This window comes from Petaurus breviceps, unplaced genomic scaffold, assembly GCF_028583685.1.
Source record: "Petaurus breviceps papuanus isolate PSGF00001 unplaced genomic scaffold, PetGlider_PUasm1.0 229, whole genome shotgun sequence".
Classification (NCBI taxonomy): domain Eukaryota; kingdom Metazoa; phylum Chordata; class Mammalia; order Diprotodontia; family Petauridae; genus Petaurus; species Petaurus breviceps.
In genome coordinates, this window is record NW_027185903.1 from 18,188,490 (window position 1) to 18,214,824 (window position 26,335).

The 26,335-nt window shown below is 37.1% G+C and overlaps 1 protein-coding gene across 3 annotated transcripts in view; it reads left to right on the forward strand.

Moving 5' to 3' along the window:
* SCAMP1 (secretory carrier membrane protein 1) overlaps window positions 1-26,335 on the forward strand; it is a 110,355-nt gene that overhangs the window by 33,328 nt on the left and 50,692 nt on the right. For all 3 annotated transcript variants that reach the window (XM_069096284.1, XM_069096286.1, XM_069096285.1), the window contains exons 2-5: window positions 10,131-10,208; window positions 18,734-18,832; window positions 20,540-20,651; window positions 24,951-25,079. In XM_069096284.1, coding sequence (XP_068952385.1) covers window positions 10,131-10,208; window positions 18,734-18,832; window positions 20,540-20,651; window positions 24,951-25,079 — 418 coding nt within the window. The remainder of the gene's footprint in view (window positions 1-10,130; window positions 10,209-18,733; window positions 18,833-20,539; window positions 20,652-24,950; window positions 25,080-26,335) is intronic.

Genomic DNA, 26,335 nt, shown 5'->3' on the forward strand with positions numbered 1-26,335 from the left:
ATCGCTGTCCCCAGAGTCAGGAAGACCTGAGTTCGGTTCCGGCCACAGACACTTAACACCGACACAAAAAACTAGCTGTGTAACCTTGGGCATGTTACTTAACCCCAATTGCCCTCCAAAAGGCAAAAATAAATAAACAAACCAACCAACCAACAAATAAATAAATAAATAAATAGAAGTGAAAGGAGGAACAGGGTTATAGGGCAAAATTCAGTGTGCTGCAGAGGAAAGAATGCAGAATTTGGTGTTTGAGAACGTGTGCTTGAGTCTGTCAAAGGAAACAAAATTAATATTCTGCAGTTTAGGCTCAGATCTCTGAAATTTTATCTAAATTTTAATTAATCTTTATTCAAGACATTTCTAGCTTGGCGAGATCTGCCCACATTGGCATAGTTCTCCATGCCTTCCATCTTGATTCTCTGCCCCCATCCCTGTGGGACTACTCTAGTACTTAGTTCAGATTTGACGTTGGGACAAAATGAGACACTGGTGTTATCACTAAACATTTAATAAATGAGGGAATTTACTTTGCCCCTGATACAGTAAGGACATGAAACAAGTTTATATATCAAGGATACGGTAGCTCTGGGCATCTCTATCTGGAGAAAAACCTCTGGTCAGGCAGACATCAGGGAATATTGATTATATGGTCTCTGGCACCCACCAAGTCTGAGGGGCAAGGCACCCATGTGGGTTGAGCTTTTTATTGGCGTTGGGTCAGGAAGCTATGTCAGAGAAGCTGGGCCTGATCAGGTTTCATGAGTGGAGGAAGCTTTACCAGGGGAGTCACTAGAGAAGCTGGATCTGACGGAAGTTGGAGGTTGGGGCGCTTATGAGTGGCAAAAGCTGTGTCAGGGTAAAGAGAGCTGTGTCAAGAAACTGCTGTCTTCCACATCTTCATTGGTTTCATAATCCTGTCAAGTCTAGTGCAAGTCACTTTAGGTGGGTAGTGACCAGGATGTGAACAAGACCAGAGTTTATGACTTAAGGTACTATCTTTAATCCATTTCTTTAAGAAAAAGCCTTTCTGTTCTAGGAGCTTTTCCATTTTGGAAAGGACTTTTTAGAGAAAAATAATACTTCTTAATATTGTTAAGGAAACTAAAAACTTGCTGCTACAAGTTACAGTTGTATTACCTATGAGCCCTTCTCCTTTCTGTTGCCTTAGTTATCTAATCTACATATCTGCAGATTTTGACTGATGGCCCAGGACCTCTCTCCAAGGACTCTGGGCTGACTAGGACTAGGTTTGTTCCTGGGACATTTCCCCTCCTTCCCTAAGGAGGTAATTTTATCCTTGTCTTGCTCTCATCCCAGAGTAAAACTCTAGAAAAATCTAAATAAAATTTAGGAATGGCATGTGTTTTGGACAGTCAGTCAACAGTCAACAAGCATTTATTAAGTGCTTAATATATGCTAAGTGACTAGCATATCTATACTAGCAGAATCATTAAAAAGATATAATCTCTGCCATCACTTAGTTCACATTTTAATGGGGAAAGACAACACATAAAAGGGAGCTGAAAAGAGGAGGAGGGAAAGTCCTACCATTTGAGCTTGGTAGACAGAGTTCTATGGAAATAAGTAAACAGTACAGCCTGGAGAACAATGAAGACTTCCTTGGCCTGGGCCTCTTTCTTAAATTGGAGGTTCTGGGAGGGAACCAGCCAATCAGAAGGTTATGGCTTAGGGGTCAGGAGATTCCAGTTTGGAATCAACTTCTGAAGTGAAGAGGTTTCATTGACATAGTAAAGAACACCCTATGGAGATGAGTCAGCGGTACTGCCTGGAGAGGGAAGATTTCCCTAGATGTGTGTATCCCATTTCCCCTGCCTCACAAGTGCCCAACATACAATACGGATATCATGTATGGAACAGCATTTATTTCCTACACTACAGAAAAATGTGTAAGACTCAAAGGAGTTACCAGAGCCCATGAACAAATATAGAAACAGAGTGCTCAAAATAGCCCCTTAGAGTCTTCCAGTGGGTGTATCTCCTTCTGTCAAGAGACTACTACTCGACAAACACCCCTCTTTCACTTTCTGCTTATGTTATCTGAGCAATTCACAGAAATAACATGAAGCCTTGACAAGGAGGAGAGATTCATTCCTGGCATTCTAAATTAAAATTCTGGACACATTTTTTTTTGAAGTTCTTTTCTACTTTCTGTTGCTCACACTTCCACCAATCAGTCTCTCATTCTTGTCTCTTTTTGCTTGCCTGGAATGCACTTTCTCCTCTCCTCCACCTCTTAGCATCTCAAGACTTCTTATGGTTTTGCTCAAGTGTCACCTTCTACTCAAGGCCTTTCCTTAATCATCCTCCCTTGCCTGGCACATAGTAGGGGCTTAAGAAATGATATAATCATTTTTTAAAAATATGGTGATTAAGTTCTCTAATACCGTTAATGCTCAATTATGAACTAAATATTTGGGGGGGGGGGAATGGACTGGCCTGGAAACCTAACCAAAATCTTATTTGTGTCTTTTGTATCTGTTATAATTCTTAACAAAAATATTTTCTTGAGTTTCTTCATTTGTCAAGTCATAGTTTGTAAATTGGGTCTTTGCCAGACCCAGGCCCATACCCTCTAGTGCTGCTTTTGAATGGTTGACCTTGCTTGGTCTTTAGCCTGGGTCACCTAGGTTCCACCTCTTCCTCCTGTGGTTAGGCTCCTTGGATCTTTGAAGTTTAGAATGATGGTTCTTCAAGACCCTCTATGACATCTCATAAAAGAGTGGCAGGGAACGTACAAGGCCCCATGCCTGAGTTGTCCTGATCTGAGCTCCAATGAAAAGCTTTGGGTTTTCTGCTCTACTGGTGTTATCTCTAGGGAACATTTTGCCTTTACTTCCTCTGGATGCAGATCCTCTCAAGGCACCAAGTATTTCTCACAGGGCTGTGTTTGAGTAGTTTTTGGTGTGTTTCCCTACTCTGCTGACACTAGCTTTTTCAGCAGAGGCCCTCTTTTCTATGATCCTTGGGCTACTCGCTTTTTGTACAGCCTTTGAGTGGTCACTTCTGTAGTTTCTCATTTGATTCTTAGATCATTATTCTGTCTGGTGCTATTTTTAGGTTTTTGCTAAAGTAGATTTATGGAAGTTGGGCTGTTGACCTCTTTTCAGATAGTATCTTGGCCTTTCTTAGTCACCTTTCTTACATCCAGTCTTACTAGATAAAGCTCTTTTTTGTTTTCCTTGAGTTGAATGTTCCTATGAGCTATTCAGATAGTTTTGCACCTTGGTTCAGTCATCCATCCTGCTATTTTTCCTTTTCATCTTTGTGTTTTCTACAGACATGCTAAGTATGCCGCTTAGGACTTTATTTAAATAACCAATAAAAATGTAAATAGCACAAAACCAGATAGAGACCCTTTTCTATTTTGACATGGAACTATTAATGATTACCTTTTGGGTAGCTGCTCAGCCAGTTTTTGAATCCACTTTTGTGGTACTGGTTCACTTATACTTCTCCATCTTTTCCACAGTGAGAAGAAATTGTTAAATACCTGGCTTTGCTCATCTTTTTGCCTCCTTATCCTTCAAGAAGCATTTATTAAGTGTCTTAGCATTATGCAAGGTACTAAGGTCCAGTAACAAAACCAAAACTGTCCACACTCAGAGATTATCTTCTTTGGGGGGTGGGCAGTGAATAACATTTATGCAGGGGATCAGGATATGTTGCATGTAGGATGTAGCATTTAAACTGAGCCTTGGAGTGCTCACTTCAAGGAAGCTAGGGATTCTGTGAGCTCAGGCAGGAAGGGAATGTATTTCAGACTTGGGGAGCAGCCTGTGCAAAGATATGGAGGTGAGAGGTAACATAGCATGTATATACAGCAGCAGATAGATAAGTTTAGCTGGAAAGTAAGATTTTTCCCCCCCAAGTTTATTGGTAGACTTTTTGTGCTTTTAGTATGAGTGAGTCTTATTTAGTACTTTAGTTGGAGTATTCATATTTTGTCTTATCCATTTTCGTCTCTAGTTTTGAAATGTGAGATAAGTTCTCTAGTTAAGGAAGTTTTGTCTATGATGAAATAATACTTGTATATGTAATATTCAGGGGGAAGATGCTTCTTGGGTCATGGGGAATTTTGAAAACTATAAGAGATCATTGAAATGTGTATAAAGTGTTTATTTTGTTTGCTCTTTGTCATTAATGTGATTTAATTCTTTTAGAGTGATATAAGAAGGGAGAGCCATAAGGCTTTGCATTTCACCTAATAAATGCTTGCTGTTGATGAGTTTTAGGCCTTGTATTTCTGGGAAAGGGGAGCGTAGGTAGTGAGGGTCGAACTGTTGGCATTATATATTTCTGAGGTTATCAGGAACCTATGTTCCTTAATTTCTGGAAGCTTTATTCTGCCCTATCATAGTCTTTTTATGTTTTTTACTGGGGTATTCATGAAGTATATACTGAAGCCATCATATTGGTCCTGGGTGGGTGGGAGCATGATCAACTGACTACTAAATAGTCCTAGGTCAGTATCTTAGTGCAATGAGATGAATGTACAATTGAGTAAGTGGTGTTTTTTAAAATTCATTTTTTATTTTAGTTCCAAATTCTTTCCTTCCCCTACCCATTCCCCACCCATTGAGAAAACAGGAAATATGCAACCCATTACAAATATGAAATCATGCAATATAGTTCCACATTATCCATGTTCTGGGGAAAAATAAGAACAGTAAGAGGGAAAACTTTCTGCACCCCAAGTCCATCAGTTCTCTCTCTGGGGGTATATAGCATTTTTCAATGGTGAGTTCTTTGGAATTGTGGTGGGTCATTGTGTTGATCCAAGTTACAAAGTCTTTCACAGTTGATTATCTTTATAATATTGCTGTTTTCATGTAAATTTGTATTCTGGTTGTGCTCACTTCACTTTGTATAGGCTCATATAATAAGTCTTGCCATGTTTTTTTAAAATTGCCTTCTTAATAGCACAGTAGTATTCCTTCACATTCACATACCATAACTTGTTTGGCCATTACCCACGGCGATGGAAATCCCCTCAGTTTCCACTTTTTTTTTTTGCCACAACGAAAAGATCTGCTGCAACTATTTTTTGTACATATAGGTCCTTTTCCTTTTTCTTTGATCTCTTTGGGGTACAGACTTAATAGTGGTATCACTAGGTCACAGGGTATACACGGTTTTATAGCTCTTTGGGCATAGTTGCAAATTGTTCTCCAGGTTGTTTGGCGTGAAAGTTCCAACTCCCAACAGTGTGCATTGATGTACCTGTTTTCACACATCTCCTCCAACATTTGTTCTTTGCTTTTTCAGTCATTTTAAATAGTTGGAGGGCTTTAATTTGCTTTTTTCCCCTAATTATTAGCAATGTAGAAGATTTTTTTTTCATATGACTACAGATAACTTTGATTTCTTCTGAAAATTGACTGTAACTGGAGAATGACTCCTATTATATATTTGGTTCAGTTCCATATATATTTGAGAATTGAGACCTTTATCAGAGAAACTTGCTGCAAAGATTTTTTTGCCCCAGTTTGACAGGTCTTCTATTTTATTTTTTTCATTTTGTTTGAGTCTCAAGAGCTACAGCCCTATCTCATTGATTGCACTCCTACCTTTTTGAACCTTTTTGTTTGTTGTAAGAACAGCAGATAGAGAAGACACTCTTTCTGGCTATCATGACATCTAAGTGACAATTCTGAAACAAAATTCTTTTAAGAAAGAGCAAAGCAAAAAGCTGTGCATGACCTAATAATTATATTCTTGCAAATATGCCATGGAAAATGTATTGAAAAGAGAAAACAAGCTTTCTTTTCATAGATTATTATAGTAGCATTATTTGTATTTGTAAAACCCCCACAGAAACAGCTTAAAATGCCCTCTATGGTTAATTGGTTAAATAAATCATGGTACATTAATTTAATGGAATATTATAAAACAATTAAGATTTATACAGAAGATGTACATAAGCTTGGAAAGACTACAAAATAATGCTAAGCAAAAATAAAATCAAAACCAAAATGAACCAAAATAAAATACAGAGCAGACAGACTATAGACTTGAGGGAATATGAATGTGACATGAATAGTGACATGAATAGACCAAACAATCTTGATGAAGATTTTGAGAGTGGCTGAAAAACTGTAGGGACATTTTATTTATTAAAATTAATTTAAATGTAAATAGTTACTAAGCATGTTTAATTAGCTGTACTTATGCTCAGTATTGTTTATAATAAATAATTGCTTTTTTAAAACTGGGGATAGTCAAACTGCAAGTGCATCTCTATAGTAAAGAATAGAATGTGGCCAGACTACAGATATCCCTTTCTACTTTCTACAGAGTATATTCTGGTTCTTGAAGAAGATACATAATTGCTCTTAATTATTTTTTGTGCAGTTACCTAAGTTGCTGATGTAGGAAAGAATCAGATGTTTTGTGTAGCCAAGGAAGACAGAGAAATATGATGGAAAAAAAGAAACCATTTTATATATTCCTAATGTAAGATTGGCTTAGTGGAATGTTGATAATAGTTGTGCTCTGCAGTTTGGAAAAAATAGCATTAATATAGGCTGGTTGGACTGGTGAGGCTGCTTGGGCTCTCTGGAGAGGCATGAACAAGGTTCCAGTCTGCATTTGCTTTAGTAGCGTTCTGTATACCTAACCAAGAGTTTGACCACATCGAAGCCATAAGTGGTTCAGTGAGTCAATCAGCAAGCATTTATTAAGCACCTGTTTTGTGCCAGGAACTGTATCGGATGCTAGGGATATCAAGACAACAAATGAAATGGGCCTTGTCCTCAGGCATCTTCCATTTTGTCAGAAGATAAATCATTTTCATATATAAATAAAATGAATACAAGGTGACTTGATGGGGAGAGGCACTAACAACTAGAGAAGATAAATTCTTTTGGAATATTCCAGCCAGAAATACCATATTACCATATAGTGCTAGCCCTTTGGTTATTGATAACAAGAAGAAATTTCATGTGTTGGATTGAAACCTACAGGGAAATGTTTTACATGCTCAAAGACAAGGCCCTCGCTGCTTAATCCTCCATTACATTTTTATCTTTTTAATGTTATTTATGTCTTTTGTTTTTATGTCACTTTGATTTCTGAATATATACTTCTTATCCAATTAACTATCTCTTGTGATAGATTTTGGACAAACTTGTAAGTTTAAAGTCTTCTGTAGTTTTCCACTCTAAGAATATTGTGTTAGTTCAGTTTATGCAGTTTTCTCTCATTCCCTCCTCAAATTTGGTATCTTTTAAAAATTAATTTTCTCAATTTTTTAAATATCTGAGTAATTTAAAATTTTATCTTCGTGATTTTTCTTCTACATCCCTCTCTTTTTTAATCTTTGTTTTAGTGGGGGTTTTTTGTTTGTTTTTTAGTTTTCTTACATTGGTTATTCTTTGATTCTATTCTTATTATTCATTGCTTTTTGCTGAACTGTGCTTTATAGTGATTCCATTGTTGTGAATGTTGTTTATGTTTTGCATTTTCCAAAGTTAATATCTCATTCTTTGCTCCTTTACTTCCTTTTTATTCCTTTAATATGCTTATTGTTAAAAATTGTTTTGCCTCTTGGCATTTGGCTAGTTTCTAGTGCTGTTTCAACTTATATTTCTATAGCACTTTTGTCTTATATTTTAATATCTAAATGAATCTGTGATCTTATCCAGTAAGTATTTCTCTCCGTCAATAAAAATTTAAGTGCCTAGTGCCAGCTGCTGATTGCCACTCATGGATGCCTTCATATCCTGTCTAATTTGTATCTGCATACTTCCATAAATCCTTAATAGTATATATATATATCATATATATATGTGTTACAGGTTATACATATGCATACATAATACATTCGAAGCAGTGGATGGAGTGCTGGGCTGGAGTTACGAAGATCTGAGTTCAAATGTGACCTCAGACACTTACTAGCTGTGTGACTCTGGGAAAGTCATTTAACTTCTGTTTACCTTAATACATTGGAGAAGGAAATGGCAAATCATTCCAGTAGCTTTGCTAAGAAAACCTCTTGAGTCCATGAGGGTCACATGACTGAGTGACTGCACAACAATATAATACACATATATTACACATATGTATTCATTATGCAGGGCACTTTCCACGAACTCTTGTAATGAGGTACCAATACAAAACTGTTCTTCCTTGCTTTTGCCTCATTCGTGACCTGCCCACCTCCATTTCCTGTTATATGTTCTTGTATTCAGTATATCTTTATTTGTATCAGAGTTTCTCTTAAGCTTGATCATTATTGGATAAATTTTATTTTGAACTTAGACATCAAAACAAATGGGCATTTCTATATGCATTTTAGAACAGAAAAGCAACAGGGAGCCATTTAAAGCTTCTGAGCAGTGGAGCAGAGCAGTCATACTTGTCTACCAGGAAAATTGTTCTGGTGGCTGGCTATATATATAGGATGAAGTAAAGGGAGAAGAAGGAGGTGGGAGATTAGAGACTATGGAAGTAATCTATTATGAGAGAGAAGTAATGAGGACTTTAGCTAGGGTCATGACAGTAGAAATGCTTAAGAAGTATATTTAAGAGATAATGTAGAAGTAGAAGCAATAACACTGAGGACTGGACATATGTGGTGAAGAATGGGAAATAATCAAAGAGGTTGCGACTGTGGATGTAGAATGAAGCATGTATTTTCAGACAAGGCCAGTATGTTAATTTCTTTCACTTAATTGAATTTATTACTAGGGAAGTGTTATAGTAATGGCAATTAAAGATTCCCCTGTATTGGCTTGGTTTTCAAATTGATTGTGTTAAAACCCAGAGCTTGTTAATCCCACCTGTGGGATGGACTTGTTGATGTGAAAAGAAAGTCCTGAACTGGGAGGAGCTGGTGACGTAGATTTGGAAAGACACAAGAAAGAGGCAGAAGAACTTTTTGGAAGCAGCACCTTGTGGAGGCAGAGAGAGAGAGAGAGAGACAGGATTGTTGAGTGCCACTTTGAATCGCCCTGGACTTTTGAGACCTGCCCCCGGAGCTGCCAAGGACTGAGGAGACATGGCTGTTTTGCTGCTACTTTGTCTGTCTGTTTTGATGTTGTTTTGCCAGATTTGTCCACTGGTGAAGGACTGTCCTGTTGAAGAAGTCCTGGAACCTGGCTTTTGGTTAAGAAGCCCTGAGACTGTCCTGCAGACAGAGAGTGAATACTGTCCACTGGTGAAGGACAGTGCTGTTGTTGCAGGGGTCTGGAGACTGTCCTGCAGACAGAGAGTGGATACTGTCCACTGGTGAAGGACAGTGCTGTTGTTGCAGGGGTCTGGGAACCTTTCTGTTGGTTCAGAAGCCCTGAAGAAGGATTTTCTTGTTGTATGTTTACAGAAATCCTGGGAGAGGGTTTTGCTAATGTTTTCAGGGGTTCTAGGACTGTTCTACAGACAGAGGATGAATTAATGAAGGGACTGGCAATGTATCTTGTGGCCTTGCTAAGCCTTGTCTCCCCAGGAGGTAAGATTGCTGAGAACTTGCCTCCTGTCAAGATGAAGAAAAGACCTCCATTTGGGTATTAAGTGCTGTGCTTAAACTTGATGTAACTCTGGGGTAGATTCAGTTGTGATCCAGGGGTGGGGAACTTTTGACCTTTTCTGCTCTGTGATTGAACAAATGAAGGTATTTTACTTATGTTTGGAAACTAATCTCCATTTGAGAAGAGGGGCTTTGTGGTGGACTAAATGAAGGTACAGCCTAGGGGTGGAGTCGTATTTAGAACAGGGACTTTGTAATTGATTGAATGATTGGAAGGTCCTGGGGTGGGGTTGTACTTGGAGATTATTTAATCACTCTTAGTAAATGCTGTATTTTGAATGATGTCATGTTTTGATCTTCTCTGTTCTTGGTTGGTCACTGAATAAAATGGAGAGCACCTATGCTGGTATTTTGAACCTTGGGAAGTTGCCTTTTCCTTGGCATTACAGTACAGGAAGGTACTTTTAGTGGGGGAGGGTACATAAAAAGCATGCATAAAAATTTTAGAAACTAGATGATATGATTATGAGAAAATCTCTTTGCCCTTCTGTTTTCTTTATCAAGTTTGCTCTGATCAGTATGAGTTTGGATGGATTATCAAGAATATAATGGAAACACTAACAATATTTTAAATTTTCTGTTTCAGGATCCTTCAGTTACACAGGTGACAAGAAACATGCCACCAGGGCTTGATGAATATAATCCATTTTCTGATTCTAGAACGGTAAGAATATTCTTTACTTCATCACAAATGGTTGAGTTGAAATTATCTAGACATTTGTGTTTTTGTTAAAAATTTGTTCATTTAGCTGATTGCTTAAACCAAGTATTATTTAGAATTTATTATTTTAAACTAAAGGGCAATAAGAATTGATGTAAAGTTATCAAAATCTTAGTGAAACAATGAAGATTTGTTTCTTATGTTCAACTAGTATGTTCTTTAAAGTATTTGAATGAGTTATACTATAGGTTTTATTGGGAGCAATGCCATCTTTGTGGTGATGTGGGGTAATGCCCTTTACATAAAAAGGAACCCTAACCAGTGCCCCTGGGTATTTTGGCTCTGATAGATGAACTTCTTAGCTTTTCTAGTCTAAAATGTTTGCTTTTCTGTCTTTTCCCTTGTCAAGAAGATCAAGTGGTCATTGGCTAAAGTAATTTCTAGTTTATTTTTGATTTCTTCATTGTTGCCTTTGCTTTATACCCATTAAGTTTCCATTGGAAAAAGCGATAATCTCTGTCCACATCTGTTTTTTTGTCTATTTCCTACTTTTCATCTTTAGCTACTTTAAGTGGGTCTGGTTACAGTAGTTTTAATTGCATGCCATATGTTATTTTTATTCATATAATTTGGTATTGATTTTGATCTTTGAAAAAATTGACTGTACGCACACAGTGATTCCGAAATGACCATTAATAACTAGTCATTTTTCATCTGTTAAAATATTAATTAGTGATACTATTTGGTGCCTTTCATGTAGAAATTATCCATCCCTTTAGTGGCAACTTTCTTTTGTATATATTTGTTAATTATCAATTAATGTTGTTTATTATTAATGTTAATAATGAGTCAGTAAAGAATGATACTATTTACTTCTGATAGAATAATAGTTTTTGGTAATTAGATGAGAACTACACATTTAGAGTATCTACAGCTAAATTATTGCTTATAGAGGTTCAAAAAAATGTGTCTTGTGCCAGCATCACTTGCAGATTTGGAAGGGAACTGCGTTGGACTGAGGGCATTTTGTGTTTTATTTTATTTCACAGCTAGGCAAGACTATATCACCAAGTGGCTAGCCTATTGGTGATGAGCTTTTCTATATTTAGGTGGTCCTTTAAAAGCAAATAGTTTGTTTCTGAGATCATAGTCAAAACTTCTCCATCATAAATTACCCTACCAGAGTTCAGACTCCATTGGCATAGCTTACAAGAAACTGGAGTCAACTCCATGTCAAAATGAAGCATCTGAATAGGACTCTATATAGTTTTTCAGATTATCACACTTAAAAATCTTTCTGTGTAGCTTTCAAAGCATGATATTGGTAGTTCCATGATCTTTACTGTATATAGGAAGGTTTATCTGGCTGTAGTATGTGGGTTAGATTTCAGGTGGTAGGAAGAAACTAGGGGCAAGGAGGAGACATATTAGGAAATTAAAATAGTTGAGATGATAGGTGATGATAATGGTGTTGGGATTTAAGAGGAGCAGTGAACGTTAGAAATATCAAAAGACTTGGCAACTGATTCTGTAAATATACAAGTATTATTAAACATCTGCTGTGTTTCAGGATCTACAAATAAAAAGAAAAAAATCCATACTCTCAAGGACTTTTTAGGGGTAGATAGTGAGCATATGTAAAAGAATATACAGAGAACTATGAATAGTAAATACATTAGTTAAGTACAAGGTAGCTGTGGAGGGAGGACACTAGCAGTTGTTGGGAGTAGGGGTGGTTGCTTAGAGAATGTGATGATTAAGCATCATCTTGAAGGAAGAGAGGTTTTCTGTAAGATATAGGTGAGGCAAGAGTACATCCATGTGTCGAAAGGGTCAGTGCAAAGGTATAGAGATGTGATGCCGTTTGTGGAACAGAGAGACCAATTTGGCTGGGATATAAATTGTGGGAAGGAGAGTATTGTGCAATGAGGTGGGAAAAATATATTGAGGCCAGGTGATAAGGGGCTCAAAAAGACAAATAGAGGTGTCTTTATTTGATCCTAGAGGCAATACAGCATCACTGAAGTTTATTGAATAAGAAGAGAGTAACAAGGGTCAGGTTTTCACTTAGGAAAGTCACCTTAGCACTTGTGTGGAAGATGTGTTCAATTGGGGAGAGACTTGAAATAGACTATCATAGCATTGTAGGTGAGAGATGATGAGAGCCTCAACTAAAGTTGTAGTTCTTAGGGTAGGAAGAAGGGATCAGATGTAAGGCATATTGTGTTGGTAGCAATGATGAGATTTTGCAACTGGATGGATATATGGGGTGAAGGAGAGTGAAGAGACAAGGATGATTTCAAAGTTTTAAAACCTGGGAGGCTAGAAGAATGGCGGTACCTTTGACAGATATAGAAAAGTTTGGAAATTGGTAAATTTGGGGAGAAAGATAATGAATTCTCTTTTGTATATGCTGAGCTTTCTCCAGGACATCTAGTTTCTTTTCTTCTTTTTATTTTTTTTCTTTTTGGAGGGAGGAAGGTAGGGCAATTGGGGTTAAGTGACTTGCCCAAGGTCACCCATCTAGTTTTGTGTTAAGTGTCTGAGACCAGATTTGAACTCAGATTCTCTTGACTCCATGGCCGGTGCTCTATTCACTGCACCACATATCCGCCCCCTAGTTTTATTTTTAAAAAATATATTTATTTTGTTAAATATTTCCCATTTACATGTACAATTTTTTTTTAACATTCATTAAAAAAATTTTTGAATTTCAAATTCTCTCCCTTCTTTCCATCCCTCCCCTACCCCTTGACAGGGCAAGCAAATTGAAGTAGAATAATTATTACATGTGTGAAGTAAAACACACACACACACACACACACACACTCCAAACCAAGAAAGATAAAGAAAGTTATAAAAAAGTGTACTTCAGTCTGCCTTCAGAGTTTATCAGTTCTCTCTCTGGAGGTGGAGAGCATTTTTTATCATAAGTCCTATGGAATTTCCTTGGATCATTGTCTTGATCAGAGTAGCTACCCGTGTTTCCCCGATAATAAGACCTATCCCGAAAATAAGCCCTCCCCTTACTGTATAAGATTCCTCTAAAATAAGCCCTCCCCCGAAAATAAGCCCTATTGAGATTGCTATTGTAGTGAAGGTGATCCCCTGCGCTACACGCTACATTATGGTACCCTCTGTATGCACCGTTCCCCCCCTCCGTGAAATGCACACCGCGCTCCGAGCTGCATCCAATCAGAGCTGCAGCAGTGAGCGCGTCATCCTGTTCTTTATTGAATTCATTATTGAATAAAGGTACATTTTTTTTGTTCACATTTACCTGTTTATTAAAATTGCTGTCAATGTTCATTAAAATAAGCCCTCCCCTGAAAATAAGCCCTCTGGTGTTTTTCTGTCCAAAAAAATTAATAAGACAGTGTCTTATTATTGGGGAAACACGGTAAGTCTTTCACAGTTGATCATTATTACAATATTGTTGTTACCTTGTACAATGTTCTCCAGATTCTACTTGGCTTACTTTGTATTAGTTCATGTAACTCTTCTGACTCCAGTTTTTAAATGTCCAAAAATCCATTGGTGATAAAATATTGAAGTTCAGAGGAGATGGGGCTGGATACAAACATCTGGAAGTCCTCTGAATAGAGTTGATCGTTCAGCCCCTGAAAGTCAACAACAGAGAGAGATATAGAGGCAGAAAGTATTAACTCCCACAGTTAATGGTGATGAGCCAACAAAAGAAACTGAGAAGGAATGATTAGACAGGTAGGTCTAATAGCCAGGTGATAATAATGAGAATGAGAAGACCATTAGTGATATCAAATGCAGCAGACAGGTAAAGCAGAATGAGGACTGAGCAATGACCATCTGATATGGCTATTCAGATTGTCTATGACTTTGGAGAGAACAATTTCATTTGAGTGATGCTGCCAGAAGCCAGATTTCAAGGAATTAAGGAATTGGGGAGAAGAGAGGAAGTGGATCATAGATCTAGAACTAGAAGAGACTACAGGAACCATCTAACTATTATTTTACAGATGAGGAACCTGAGGCCTAGAGAGATTCAGTCCCTTGATCAGTGTAGTAAGCATAAGAAGGGCTCAAACTCTTTCACTGATGTTTAGAGTTTGGCTGAGAAAGGGAGAGAGAATAATAAATAGCTTGAAGGAATTTTAGCATCAAGTGAAGGTGTTTTCTGAAGGGGAGACTTGAGCATGGTTAAAGGCAATTGAGAAGGAGCCAATAGGTAGGGAAAGATTGAAGATTAAAGAATTGGGGGGGGGGGAGGCTGTGCAAATCTGCTGGGTATTACAAGAGGAGATGAAATCAAGAGCAAATATTTAGGGATTGTTCTTGGCCAGAAGGTCTGCCTTGATGTCAGAGATGAAGAAAGGAGAGGAGAGAATAGTGGATGATAATGGAGTTTGAGATGAAGAAAACAAAACAGAAAAGGGGCTCACAGAGTGAATGGCAAGATTTTCTAAGAGAGTGGGAGGGAGTTGTGAAAGGCTTAAGGAGAGAAGAGATTTAAATAGCTTCTGTGGGGAGTGGGATAGGGAATCTGGACATAGTGGAAGGGCAATGTACAGATTTTAGATGGGCCTGTGAGTTGGGTAGGGTTGAGAAGTATAGAGTGTTAATCTTTATAAAGCATAATTCTGATCATTTTCTTGTTTGGACCTTTTAGTGAATCCCTACTGCCTGAAGAGTGACTTATAAACTTCTGATCTCAGTCTTTCTAGCTCTATTCCAGGACTTCTATTGCAGCCAAACTTGACAATTGAACATGCCTATGCATTTCTGTCTTCCATGCCTTTGCTCATGCTGTCTTCTCTGACTTTTATATGTTTCTTATCCTCTTAGCTGGACTTACTGTAAGGTTGAAATCAGGGAGAATGTTTTACCTATCCTTGTAGCCACTGTAGCAACACATGTAACATTTATAATAAATGCTAACAGATCAAGAACTGAACTAACATGAGGATAATCTCCAACCAAAATTCTAAAATTTAAACCATTTATATTGTTATTGAATATAAAGCCTACACCCAAACAGTATTATATATTTTAACAAATTCAAGCCAAACATTGCAAAATAACAAATTTGTTATCTGGATCTTCTTCGGAATCAAACTGTATACTTAAAAAGCTCTAATACCTTTGATTTTGTTTTCCTTTTCTAAATATAGTTATATTCAAAGTGTAGTAAGTTTGTTTTCAGTAAGGGCCTGGTAACATAGTAAGTGAATAATAAATATCTGTTGATGAAATGATTCTGTTCATTTCTTTGTATCATTCTTTATCTCTTCATATGTCTTTCCATATTTTCTTCCATTAAACATTTTTTTTTCTCCAGCACAATAATATACAGTTACATTTATCGCTTGGTAATTTATTTAGTGATTTTCTAATCATTGCATATAGTGATTGTTCCCTGTTTCTTTGCTGTTAAAGTAAAACAGTGATTTTGGAGAGGATATAAATAAGCTCCTTTTTTATTATTTCTTTATGACTTATTCTCACTTAGGTCAAAGGTTATGATAAATTTTCTGACTTACAATCACAGCATACAGTAAGTATTCTACTGCAGTATGCTTTGCTTTCCCCAAAGTATATAGCATTTCTTAGAACCTGCTTGAGTTTACTTACTGCTTGTGAGCTCCTTTATATTTTTTTCTTTCTGAATCTTCAAACCAGTTACGATTAATCATGAGAATTATAGGATTTGTGTGCTATAAGTGACTTCAGTCCATATGCAAAATTGACTAATCCAAGCCATATGCAAAAGGAATACCTATCCACATCCCCAAAAGGGGTCATCAGAGGCTTCCAAGGAGGAGGAACACCCTACCTCTTAAAGCAATGCATTCTACTTTTGTACTGCTTTAATTGTTAGGAAACTTTTCCTGAAAGCAAGTCTAAGTATGCCTCTTTGCAACTTCTATCATTGCTCCTGCTTCTGTCCTCTGAGGCACTCTGAACAGATACTTGAAGATAGCAATAAACTCCTTCCTTTTCTCCAGCTTATATATAAATATGCCCATTTCCTTTGACCATTCGTTATGTCTCATATTCTCAAGGTCTTTCACCATCCTGATTGCCTTCCTCTTGATACTGTCTAGCTTTTCAGTGTGCTTCTGAAACAGTGATGTCTAGAACTGAATGTGATATGCCAGGTGATTACTGAGGATAGATTACAGTAAGACTCTTGTCTCTTCATTCCTAAAAGCTCTGCCCCTCTAAATGTAACCCAAGATTGTATTAATATTTTTGCCTGGCACGTTATACTGCTGATTCATTGAGTTTGCAGTCCACTAAAATCTTCAGGTCTTTTTCAGGGCAACTGCCATCAATTTGTTTCCCTCATTCTGTACTTGTGAAATTGATGTTTTTATACTCCAGTGCAAGACTTTACATTTCTCTCTATTGAATTTCATATTGTTCAATTTCAGCTCAATGTTCAAGTCTGTCACAACCCTTTTGGATCATGGCTCTTTCATTCATTGTGTTGGCTCTCCCTCCTTTGTGTCATCTGCAAATTTGATCCATCTATGCTTTTATTCAAGTCATTGATAAAATTGTTAAACAACACAGGGCCAAGCACTGAGCTTGGAGAATTCCACTACAAACCTCATGACTTGTTGATACTGACTTATTAATAATTATCTTTTGAGTCAGCCCATCCAGTTATTGATAAATCTATTTGTATTATTGTGTAAGCCATATTTCTCTATCTTCACCACAGGAATAATATGAGATTTTTCATAAGAAGCTTTGCTAAATATATCAGCAGTATCCCATCATCTCTTTGTTTGGTAATCCTGTCAAAAAAGGAAATTACATTACTTTGACATGACCTGTTTTTGATGAAGCTGTGCTGGCTTTTTGTCATCACTTCTTCCTTTTCTAGATGTTTGACAACCATTTCTTTAATGCTCCATTCTAAAATTATCTTGGGAATTGAAGTCCTCTTCATTGACATCATGGTGATAATGTAAAAGGACATGTATTTAAAAATACAAGATAAGTAGCAACAGTCTTCTGACTCATTGTCTAAAACTGTCTCCCCCTACCCCTCCTCTCCCAGGAAGATGTGAGCCCCTTGTTTTTTCTGCCCTGTGACCTGACTCTTGAGACTAAGCACAATGCTGCAAATTACTCTATACAAAATAATAGTCTAGTATAATAACTTTCCCATTGGCTAAACACACTTAATCTCAGAACCTGAAAGGTAAAGCAGTCTTGCTGTCTGAAAGGTGTCACATCTCAGCATTGAATCTGCAAAGCACTGCGTTCTGATAAATGTCACTTATTAGGATCAGAGCCACAGCTTTTAGAAAGCAATCTGGGAATATACAGAAAGAAAATTGAGGCCCAGAGATGTCAACTGACTTGTCTTTGCTTAAGTGCCGTAAAAGTAGCAGAACCAGGATTCAAAGCCAGTTAAGCCACAGTGTTCCAAGAGCATTTAAAGACAGGAAGAGGACAACAAATGGGTGAAAAATGGAAAATAGCTCCCAAGATTTCGTAACAGATTCATCCATCAGCAACAATGGATCCATTCTTATTTGGATGCTGACTTTTTATATAGTACTAAAGAAAACAAAAAAGGGAAGAGTAGCTGGATTACACCCATTTAAAAAATGAGGAGTTCTGTCTTCTAAGCAGTAAAATTTTGAGACTTGATAGATCAGTTCTTAAGAATATCTGAATGAAGGAAAATAAATCCTAGAATGTTAGCACTACCAAAAAAAAAAAGATGACTGAGAAAATAATTACGGACCCATGTACTTTTTGTGCTTTTTCACGTGGTTTGAAAGGGTTAGTCAAGTAGAAAGTGATTCAAAACTATTTTTTAGAGAGATTGAATAGGCTAGCCGCTGGAATGATTATTTGTACCCTAGAAGTACATGAATTAAAGAGATGTACTTTAGGTTCACAACAGCAGCTAGGAGGTCCAGAGGACCTGGAGTCAGGAAGACTTGAGTTCAAATCTAACATCAGATACCTGGTAGTTGTGTGCTGCCAGACAACTCATTTATTCTCTCCCTGACTCAATGTTCTTACATGTAAAAAGGGGATAATAGTTGGCATTGATCTGTCAGGGCTGCTATGAGAATAAAATTTTATTCATATATATGTATACACACATATACATATATTAAGCTTCAAAGTGTTTATAAATGTTGATTATTATTATGTTATCATTATTCTGGGTGGTATTACTATGAATCCAAAAGAATTTTCCTAATTGGAAAATAAGACTATATTTATTCCCATTTTTCAGGTAAGTATTGTCTGATTATTTATACAAAAGAAACAAAGTGTTAGGTTTAAAAACCAAACAAATCTTGTTCAAGTCATGAAAACAGCAGATTATAAACTATTTATCAGAAATATAAAATTGCACATTTGGCAGTTTTCTTCGAGTTTTCATAATTTTTGAAATAGGTGATCTATTTCTCAAACTAACATATATTTTAAGATAAATCCCTTTCCCTCAAACTAACATGTATTTTAAGATAAATCCTTTTCTGCTATGGCTTACTTTTATACCTCCTTCTCGTTAGGCACCACCAGGAAATGTGAAAATGCCTAATGTACCTAGTACACAACCAGCGATAATGAAGCCAACAGAAGAACCCTCAGCTTATACACAAATTGCAAAGGTTAGTTCATGATAATAGAGAAAATATAATTGCAACAAATATTTTGATATTACATTTCTTCTGACTAGTTGAATGCCTGTTCATTTTAAATGGTTCCATTTGGTTAATCTTCATGACTTTTATGTCTGTTGGCCAATCTAGGTGACCTTTTGGACAACCATACTACTAGCTTGCCTGATCTTTTCACTGTTGAATGCACACACACACCTTACCTTGTGTTTTTAAAGAATTTTTATTATTTCAGGTCACTTGTTAGCACAAAGTACTGGTATTATGATAGTGGTGAAATGAAGGAAGATATTGCTTGGAAAAAAGGATCAAGTGGCTACATAGCCATAAACTGGCTGAGTGCCAAAAGAGGGAGCCATAGTGAAAGTTAAAAAGTGGTAAAACTATGACATACTGACTAAGACACTGCATGATACAAATAAAAATCTACATTCCCTTCTCTGGCCTCTTGTGGACTTAACAACAGCATATTAAAAGCAATTTCTTCCCAGCAATAACCTCCCTTTAAGCACATTACTTAACCTAATTCAATAAGGCTTTTTGTCAGCCCCCAGGAAGCCTAAGTAGACCCAGCCTTCTTACATGTTTTCTTAAACTGATATTTTTCAAATACAGTCCTTTATGTGGGAAAATGCTTAATTTTAAAGAGATTTTTTTTTTAATTTTAGAAATTTATTTACTATTAGTTTGCAACAATCGATTCCACAACTTCTTGAGCTCCAAATTTTCTCCCCCACCCCATGGCAGCATGCAATCTGATATAGGTTCTCCGTATATTTTCACATTAAACATTAGTCAAGTTGTAAAGAATTATAACCAATAGAACGAATACCAAGGAGGAAGAAATAAAACAAAACACAAAAGAGAGAGCAAGTAGTTTGCTTCAATCTGCATTCAATCTGTGTGATTCTTTGTCTGGATGTGGATAGCCTTTTCCATCATGAGTCCTTTGGAGTTGTCTTATAACCTTGCATTGCTAAGGGGAGCCCAGTCTGTCAAAGTTAATCATCACAGATATGATGTGTCTGTAATTGCGTACAGTGTTCTTCTGGTTCTACTCACCTCACTCAGCATCAGTTTATATTAAGTCCCTCTAGGTTATTATGAATAACTAATAATAATAAATGAATAAATAATGTCTGCTCCTCATTTCTTATAGCACAATAGTATCCCATTACATTCATATACCACAACTTGTTTAGCCATTCCCCAGTTGATGGGCATCCCATTGATTTCCAGTTCTTTGCCACCACAAAAAAAGCTGCTATAAATATCTTTGTACTTATGGGTCCTTTTCCCACTTGTATGATCTCTTTGGGATACAGTCCTAGAAGTGGTATTGCTGGGTCAAAAGGTATGCACATTTTTATAGCCCTTTGGGCATAGTTCCAAATTGCTCTCCAGAGTGGTTGAATCAGTTCACAACTCCACCAGCAGTGCATTTGTGTTCCAATTTTCCTCTATCTTCTCTAGCATTTATCATTTTCCTGTTTTTTTTTTTGTGTTAGCCAATCTGACTGCTGAGCTGTGGTACCTAAGAGTTGTTTTGATTTGTGTTTCTCTGATCAATGGTGATTTAGAGCAGAAAATGCTAAATTTTTACCTAATGCTATAGATATGTAGTTGGAAATAATTTTTAAAACGTTTGCATTTTATTATTCTGTTAGCATTCTTGATTGTTGTGGCTTTTTTCTTCAGGAACATGCATTGGCGCAAGCTGAACTGCTTAAGCGCCAGGAAGAGCTAGAAAGAAAAGCAGCAGAGTTAGATCGCCGGGAAAGAGAAATGCAGAGCCTCAATCAACATGGTGGTATGCATTAGAACTATTCAGAAATTTTTAAGCAACTTTGAAAATTGCAAATACAGTGCTAACTATTTTTTTCTAATTACCCAGGCCTTGTGCCTCAGCTCTTTGGGAACATAAACAGTGTAGATCCTCTAGATTTCAGCATTGGCTTTTAAAAATTGGTCTAGAGAGTTTGTAGAATAGATTATCCAGTCTAAAGAATTCAGGGGCAATTTTCCAGAATCCCATATTTTAACTTGTAATAAATAACAGCATATTTTTTGTCCAGTATTTGTTTTGTGACTGCTTTTTGAATAATATGGGAGAATCCCCTGTGGTGATTCTGTGGTCTGCTGGGCATGTTTAATAATCCTAAATTAAGAAGAAAAAAAAAAAGAGCAGAATTGTTATCAGTTATCTTTACAGTGCTTTTTCAAGACCTCAACAGAAAGGTTTCTTTTATCAGGTTAGAACACATTTGTCTTTATAAGAAGATTCAAAGTAGGGAGTAGAGATGGCAGAGTGAGAAGTAGTATTTTTTGCTTTAGCTTCTCCACGGTCTTCTCCACAATTACCTAAAAACATACCAAGCTGAATTCTGATCAAGAAAGCCAACAAAAAGTTACATTGAATTATTTTTCCAGCTCAGGAGAGCTTAGGAAGAGAAAGAGGTCTGTGGATACTGGAGTGGCCAAGAGCATAGCATTGCAGTATCAGTAGTAGCAGCACAGCAGCAGCAATGGGGAGCAACCCAGGCCCCAGGAAGGGAACTGAACGCCAGGGAACTCCTTTACTAGCACTTAGGAGTAGGAACAGTTGATATTTGGCAGTTCTGTCACCCATTATTCATTTCTGGGTCACAGTTCTGGTAGAGAGGAGCAGTTGTGATTTTGAGTGTAAGAAACAGAAGAAGTTCCAAAAATTGCTTTGTCAGTCTGATCCCAAGAACAGAGAGGGGTCTCAGTTCTAGCCTTTAGTCTTACTCATAAGCCTGCAATGGAATAAACCAGGGCAGGAGACCAAAAAGGTCTCCAATGCATTCCAAGGGGGTAGTCAGCAGTTCCTTTGCTCTGAACTTGCCAAACTTTCTAGCAGGCTAACAGTGACTGAATCCAGCAGCAGTTTATAGAAACTGAACCAGCATAAGTGAACAGACCCAAAATGGGTCAAGAACTTGCAGGGCTCAGACCAGGAGGGCAATGAATGGACCTCTCCCCAGATCTTATCATTTTGGAAGAACTGAAAACTTTAAGGACCCATCAGTAATATAAAAGTCCAAAGTCAAGAAATATGCTGGAAAAATGAACAAATAAAAACCTGAACCATAAAAAGCTACTATGGTGACAGGGAACCTCAAGACACAAACATAGAAAACGTGACTTAAAAACATCTGCAAACAAAGCATTAAAGAAGAATGCAAATTGGATCCAAGTCCTACAAAAATCCCTGGAAGAGTTAAAGGGATTAAAAGAAAAAAGCCAACAAAAAAAAGATTTTAATAAATAAGAGTAGTAGAGGAAAAATTGGAAAAGAAATGAGAGCTATGCAATAAAATTATGAAAAAAGAATTAACAGCTTGTGAGGTACAAAACCTCACTAAAGAAAATAATTCTTTAAATATTACGATTGGCCAAATGGAAGCTAATGATTCCAAAGACTAAAGAAAAGAAATGTGAAATATCACTGTCCTGGAAAATAGGTCAGGGAGACTTAATCTAAGGATAATTGTACTACCAGAAACCCATGAGCCTAGACATCATATTTCAAGAAATTATAAAGGAAAACTGCCCAGATATCATAGAACCAAAGGGCAAAGTAGAACTTTAAAGAATCCACCAGTCATTTCCTGAAAGATATCTCAAAATGGAAACTCCTAGGAATATTATAACCAAAATCCAGAACTCCTAAGTCAAGCAGAAAATATTGTGAGCAGCCAGAAAGAAACTATTTAAATGCTGAATTTCACTGAATAATTGTTGCAGAATTTGTGCCATTTTTTTTGGAGGGAAAAAAGTGGGATATGTGACCATTATGTGAAGGTTTTTTTTAAATTGTGCTGAAATTACTTAAAAATAATTTTTTACTAAACTGCCTTTGGTGCAGAATTAGAATGCACAAAATGCTCATGAATTTATGTTAAAATAACAGAAATTTGTTTTTTCCAGCAGGGAAGTAGGAGGGAAAAGTGTTTAGCCAAGGAAGGGAAAAGGATAAGAGGACAGACAGATTAAGGGAGGCAGTGCTCAGAAGGAAATAAGATTCTTGAGGACTGAGGGACGTAGTGAAAGAGAAGGATAAATTTAAGTGAATAGGATTGAGGCAAATACAGTTAGCAATCCTGAATGTGAGTGTAAGTGGGATGAACTCACCAACCAGCGGTACTGAAAATATTAAGCCAACAAGCATTTATTAAGTGCCTGATATTTGCCTTGTACTTTGCTGAATGCTAGGGGTACAAAAAATTGCAAAAGACAGCCCCTTCTTTCAAGAAGCTTGCTGTTGGGGTGGCTAGGTGGTGCAGTGAATAGAGCATCAGCCCTGGAGTCAGGAGGGCCTGAGTTAAAATCCGGCCTCAGACACTTGACACACTAGCCATGTGACTTTGGGCAAGTCACTTAACCCCAATTTCCCTCCAAGAAACAACAACAACAAAAAAGCTTGCCGTCTAACTGTAAAGACAAGATATATACAGGATAAGTTAGAGATAATCTCAGAGGAAAGGTACTAGAATAAAGGGAGATTGAGAAAGATTTCTTGGAGAAGGTGGGACTTTAGCTGAGAGTTGAAGGAAGTCAGAAGACAGAGATGAGGAAGGGGAGAATTAATAGCCAATAAAAATGCCCAGGTTAGAGGGATGGGAAGGAAGTGTCTTGTGCAAGAAAGAGCAAGAGGGCTAGTGTCAGTATATTGCAGAGTATGTGGTAGAGAGTAAGGTTTAAGAAGACTGGAAATACCTAGTTATGAAAGGTTTTAAAGTCAAAGAATTTGGTATTTGATCCTGGGAATAATAGGGAGCCATTAAAGATTATTGAATAGGGGAGTTACTTGGTCAGACCTTCACTTTAAGAAGATTAGTTTAACAGTTCAGTGGAGGATGGATTGGAGAGGGGAGACACTTGAGGCAGGGAGAGGGGTGGGATGAGAGAGTGGGAGGAGTTGATAATGACAGGGTGTGAGGCTAGGTGATTGGGAGCTGGCAGTGCCCTTGATAATAGTAATAGTGATGTTAGGAAGAGAGTAGAGCTTAGGGGAAGGGATAATGAGTTTCATTTTGGACATGTTTCAGATTTCTGTGGGGTATCCATTTTCAGAGAGGCCAGTCAGCCAGCAAGCATTTATTAAGTTCACACTGTGTCAGGCACTATTCTAAGTGCTGGTAATACAGACAGAAGCAGAAACAAAGAGTTGGAAGTTTTACATTCTACTGTGTGAAGAGTACACATAGAAAGAAGCTGAAAAGGTAGGGGAGAGTATTAAACATGAAACACTTGAAGGTACTTGAACATGGTAGAGAAATTCCTGAAACCTAGAAAGGAATTGAGATGTGGCTGCCTGGGTGCCTTCATTAAATTGTGGTTGTGGGAGGAGCAATGCAATCAGAGGAGGAGGCCACAGGGGCAGAAGGTACCTTGAATGTGTGGATTTGGGGCCTAGAGTGAGCTTATAGGATGAAGGGTTTTCTTGTCAGGTTAGAGAAATTTTGGAGAGGAATGATATGAGATTACAAAGGATTTCTCTTTTAAAGATTTTAATTTCCAGTGTGTTGTTCAGAAGTGGTGTTCTGTTAAAGTTTTGATAACATTTGGCATTTTTGGAGGCATGGACATTGAAATATGTAGTTAACCACACTTAGTTTGCAGAATGATTAGAAATCATGAGGCAGATGTATTTTTTGTAACCTGCTACTCTGATAATTCTTTGTCATGAAGGTGACCTTGGATTCTCAAAAACTATTTCATTGAAATATAAGTTCTGACAGGTATTGTTATACTACAAGAGCTTTCAAGTGTGTACTCTGTAAAGGATGTGAATCATAACCAAGTTAACTCAGTTGGAGGAAGCTAATCCCAGGAGGTTGAGTGCCATGTAATTTGTTTTTAGGCAAAGCAACTTGAGGAAAAGGCATACTGACTACCCCTCAGTTGTAGCAGATCTGTAGTCTCCATTAGAGCTCAGTAACCACTCTTGTGAAGTTACATGTTTTGTAGAGTAAGTAAGCTAAGACATATTTTAAATGAAAAATAGATCTCTTTGATGTGATGTACTAAATAAGAATAACAGGTGTGGCATTGTTTTAAAATTACTTGCTTCTTTCATTTGCAGGCAGAAAAAATAATTGGCCGCCTCTTCCTGGGAATTTTCCAGTGGGACCTTGTTTCTATCAGGATTTTTCTGTAGACATCCCTGTAGAATTTCAGAAGACAGTAAAGATTATGTACTACTTATGGATGTGTGAGTATAGAACAAACCATACAATTTGTATGGACTTTTTATTTTTTCATCAAAATCTAACATTTCCATTTTAAGACTCAAGTTATAAAGTTTTCATATTAAAATTATCCTTTTTTTTCTTTTTATTTCCTTTTTGGAGGGGGAGAAGGCAGGGCAGTTGGGGTTAAGTGACTTGCCCAAGGTCACACAGCTAGTTTTTTGTGTTAAGTGTCTGAGGCTGTATTTGAACTCAGGTCTTCCTGAATCAAGGGCCGGTGCTCTATTCACTGCACCACCTAGCCACCCCAGAATTTTCTTTTTTTAAAAGACCAAATCTCAACTTCAAGATCCAAGACATACTGATGTACTTTAGAGTTGTAAATACAAATGATAATGATTATCTTTGCCAGAGAGAACTATTTTTATTTAAGCATTTGTTTAATTTTAGTGGGAAAAAGTGGGAAAGACTTGAACTCTTTTGAGGAAAAATGTGTATAGAACTGCCCTAGCATATGATAGGTGTAACAATTTTGTAACAATTCCTTCTTTCAAAATGTATTTTCCATGTAGTGATTATATATTTTTAAAATAGCATTAAAGATAGCTTATAGTGTTATTTTTGTGCAGAAGAACGCACAGTTATTTTTTATTTGTGTTAAACGTGGCTCTCGTGACTTTTTTCAACAATGGAGTCAAAATACTTGACGGTAGAATAAACTGAATCTTTTACCATAGCTTCTACTCTAATCAGATACTGTAGTATTTTTTTAGAAAAGTAAATGTATTTTCATTAGTGGAAGAAGTACCATTGATTATTAAGGGTAGGGAACCTGTGGCCTTGAGGCCACATGTGGTCCTCTGGGTCCTCAAGTACAGCCCTTTGACCGAATCCAAACTTGTGAAGTGAAGGATTCACTTGAGGATCTAGAGGGCCACATATGGCCTTGAGGCTGCAGGCTCAACACCCCTGGATTAAACCTCTGGTTTTTGTCAGAGGTGTCCAGAGCATTTCCAAAATAATTGTAATATTTACTTTAAAATTTCAAGAATCAAAGTTTTTATTAGGGTGGTCACCACTTTTATTAATTCAGATTGTAATTCCTTCATTAGTTGCTATACTCTGTTCTGCCCCTCTCCAAAAAATCTTTGGTGATGAGTCTTTCTGAATTTCACTTAATTGGTCCTCAGATGAAAGGTACATATTTGCTGCTGAATGTACCTGAAGTCTTTTCATTCTGATAAGATCTGCCAAGTTTGTGCTTAACTGGCATAGCTTT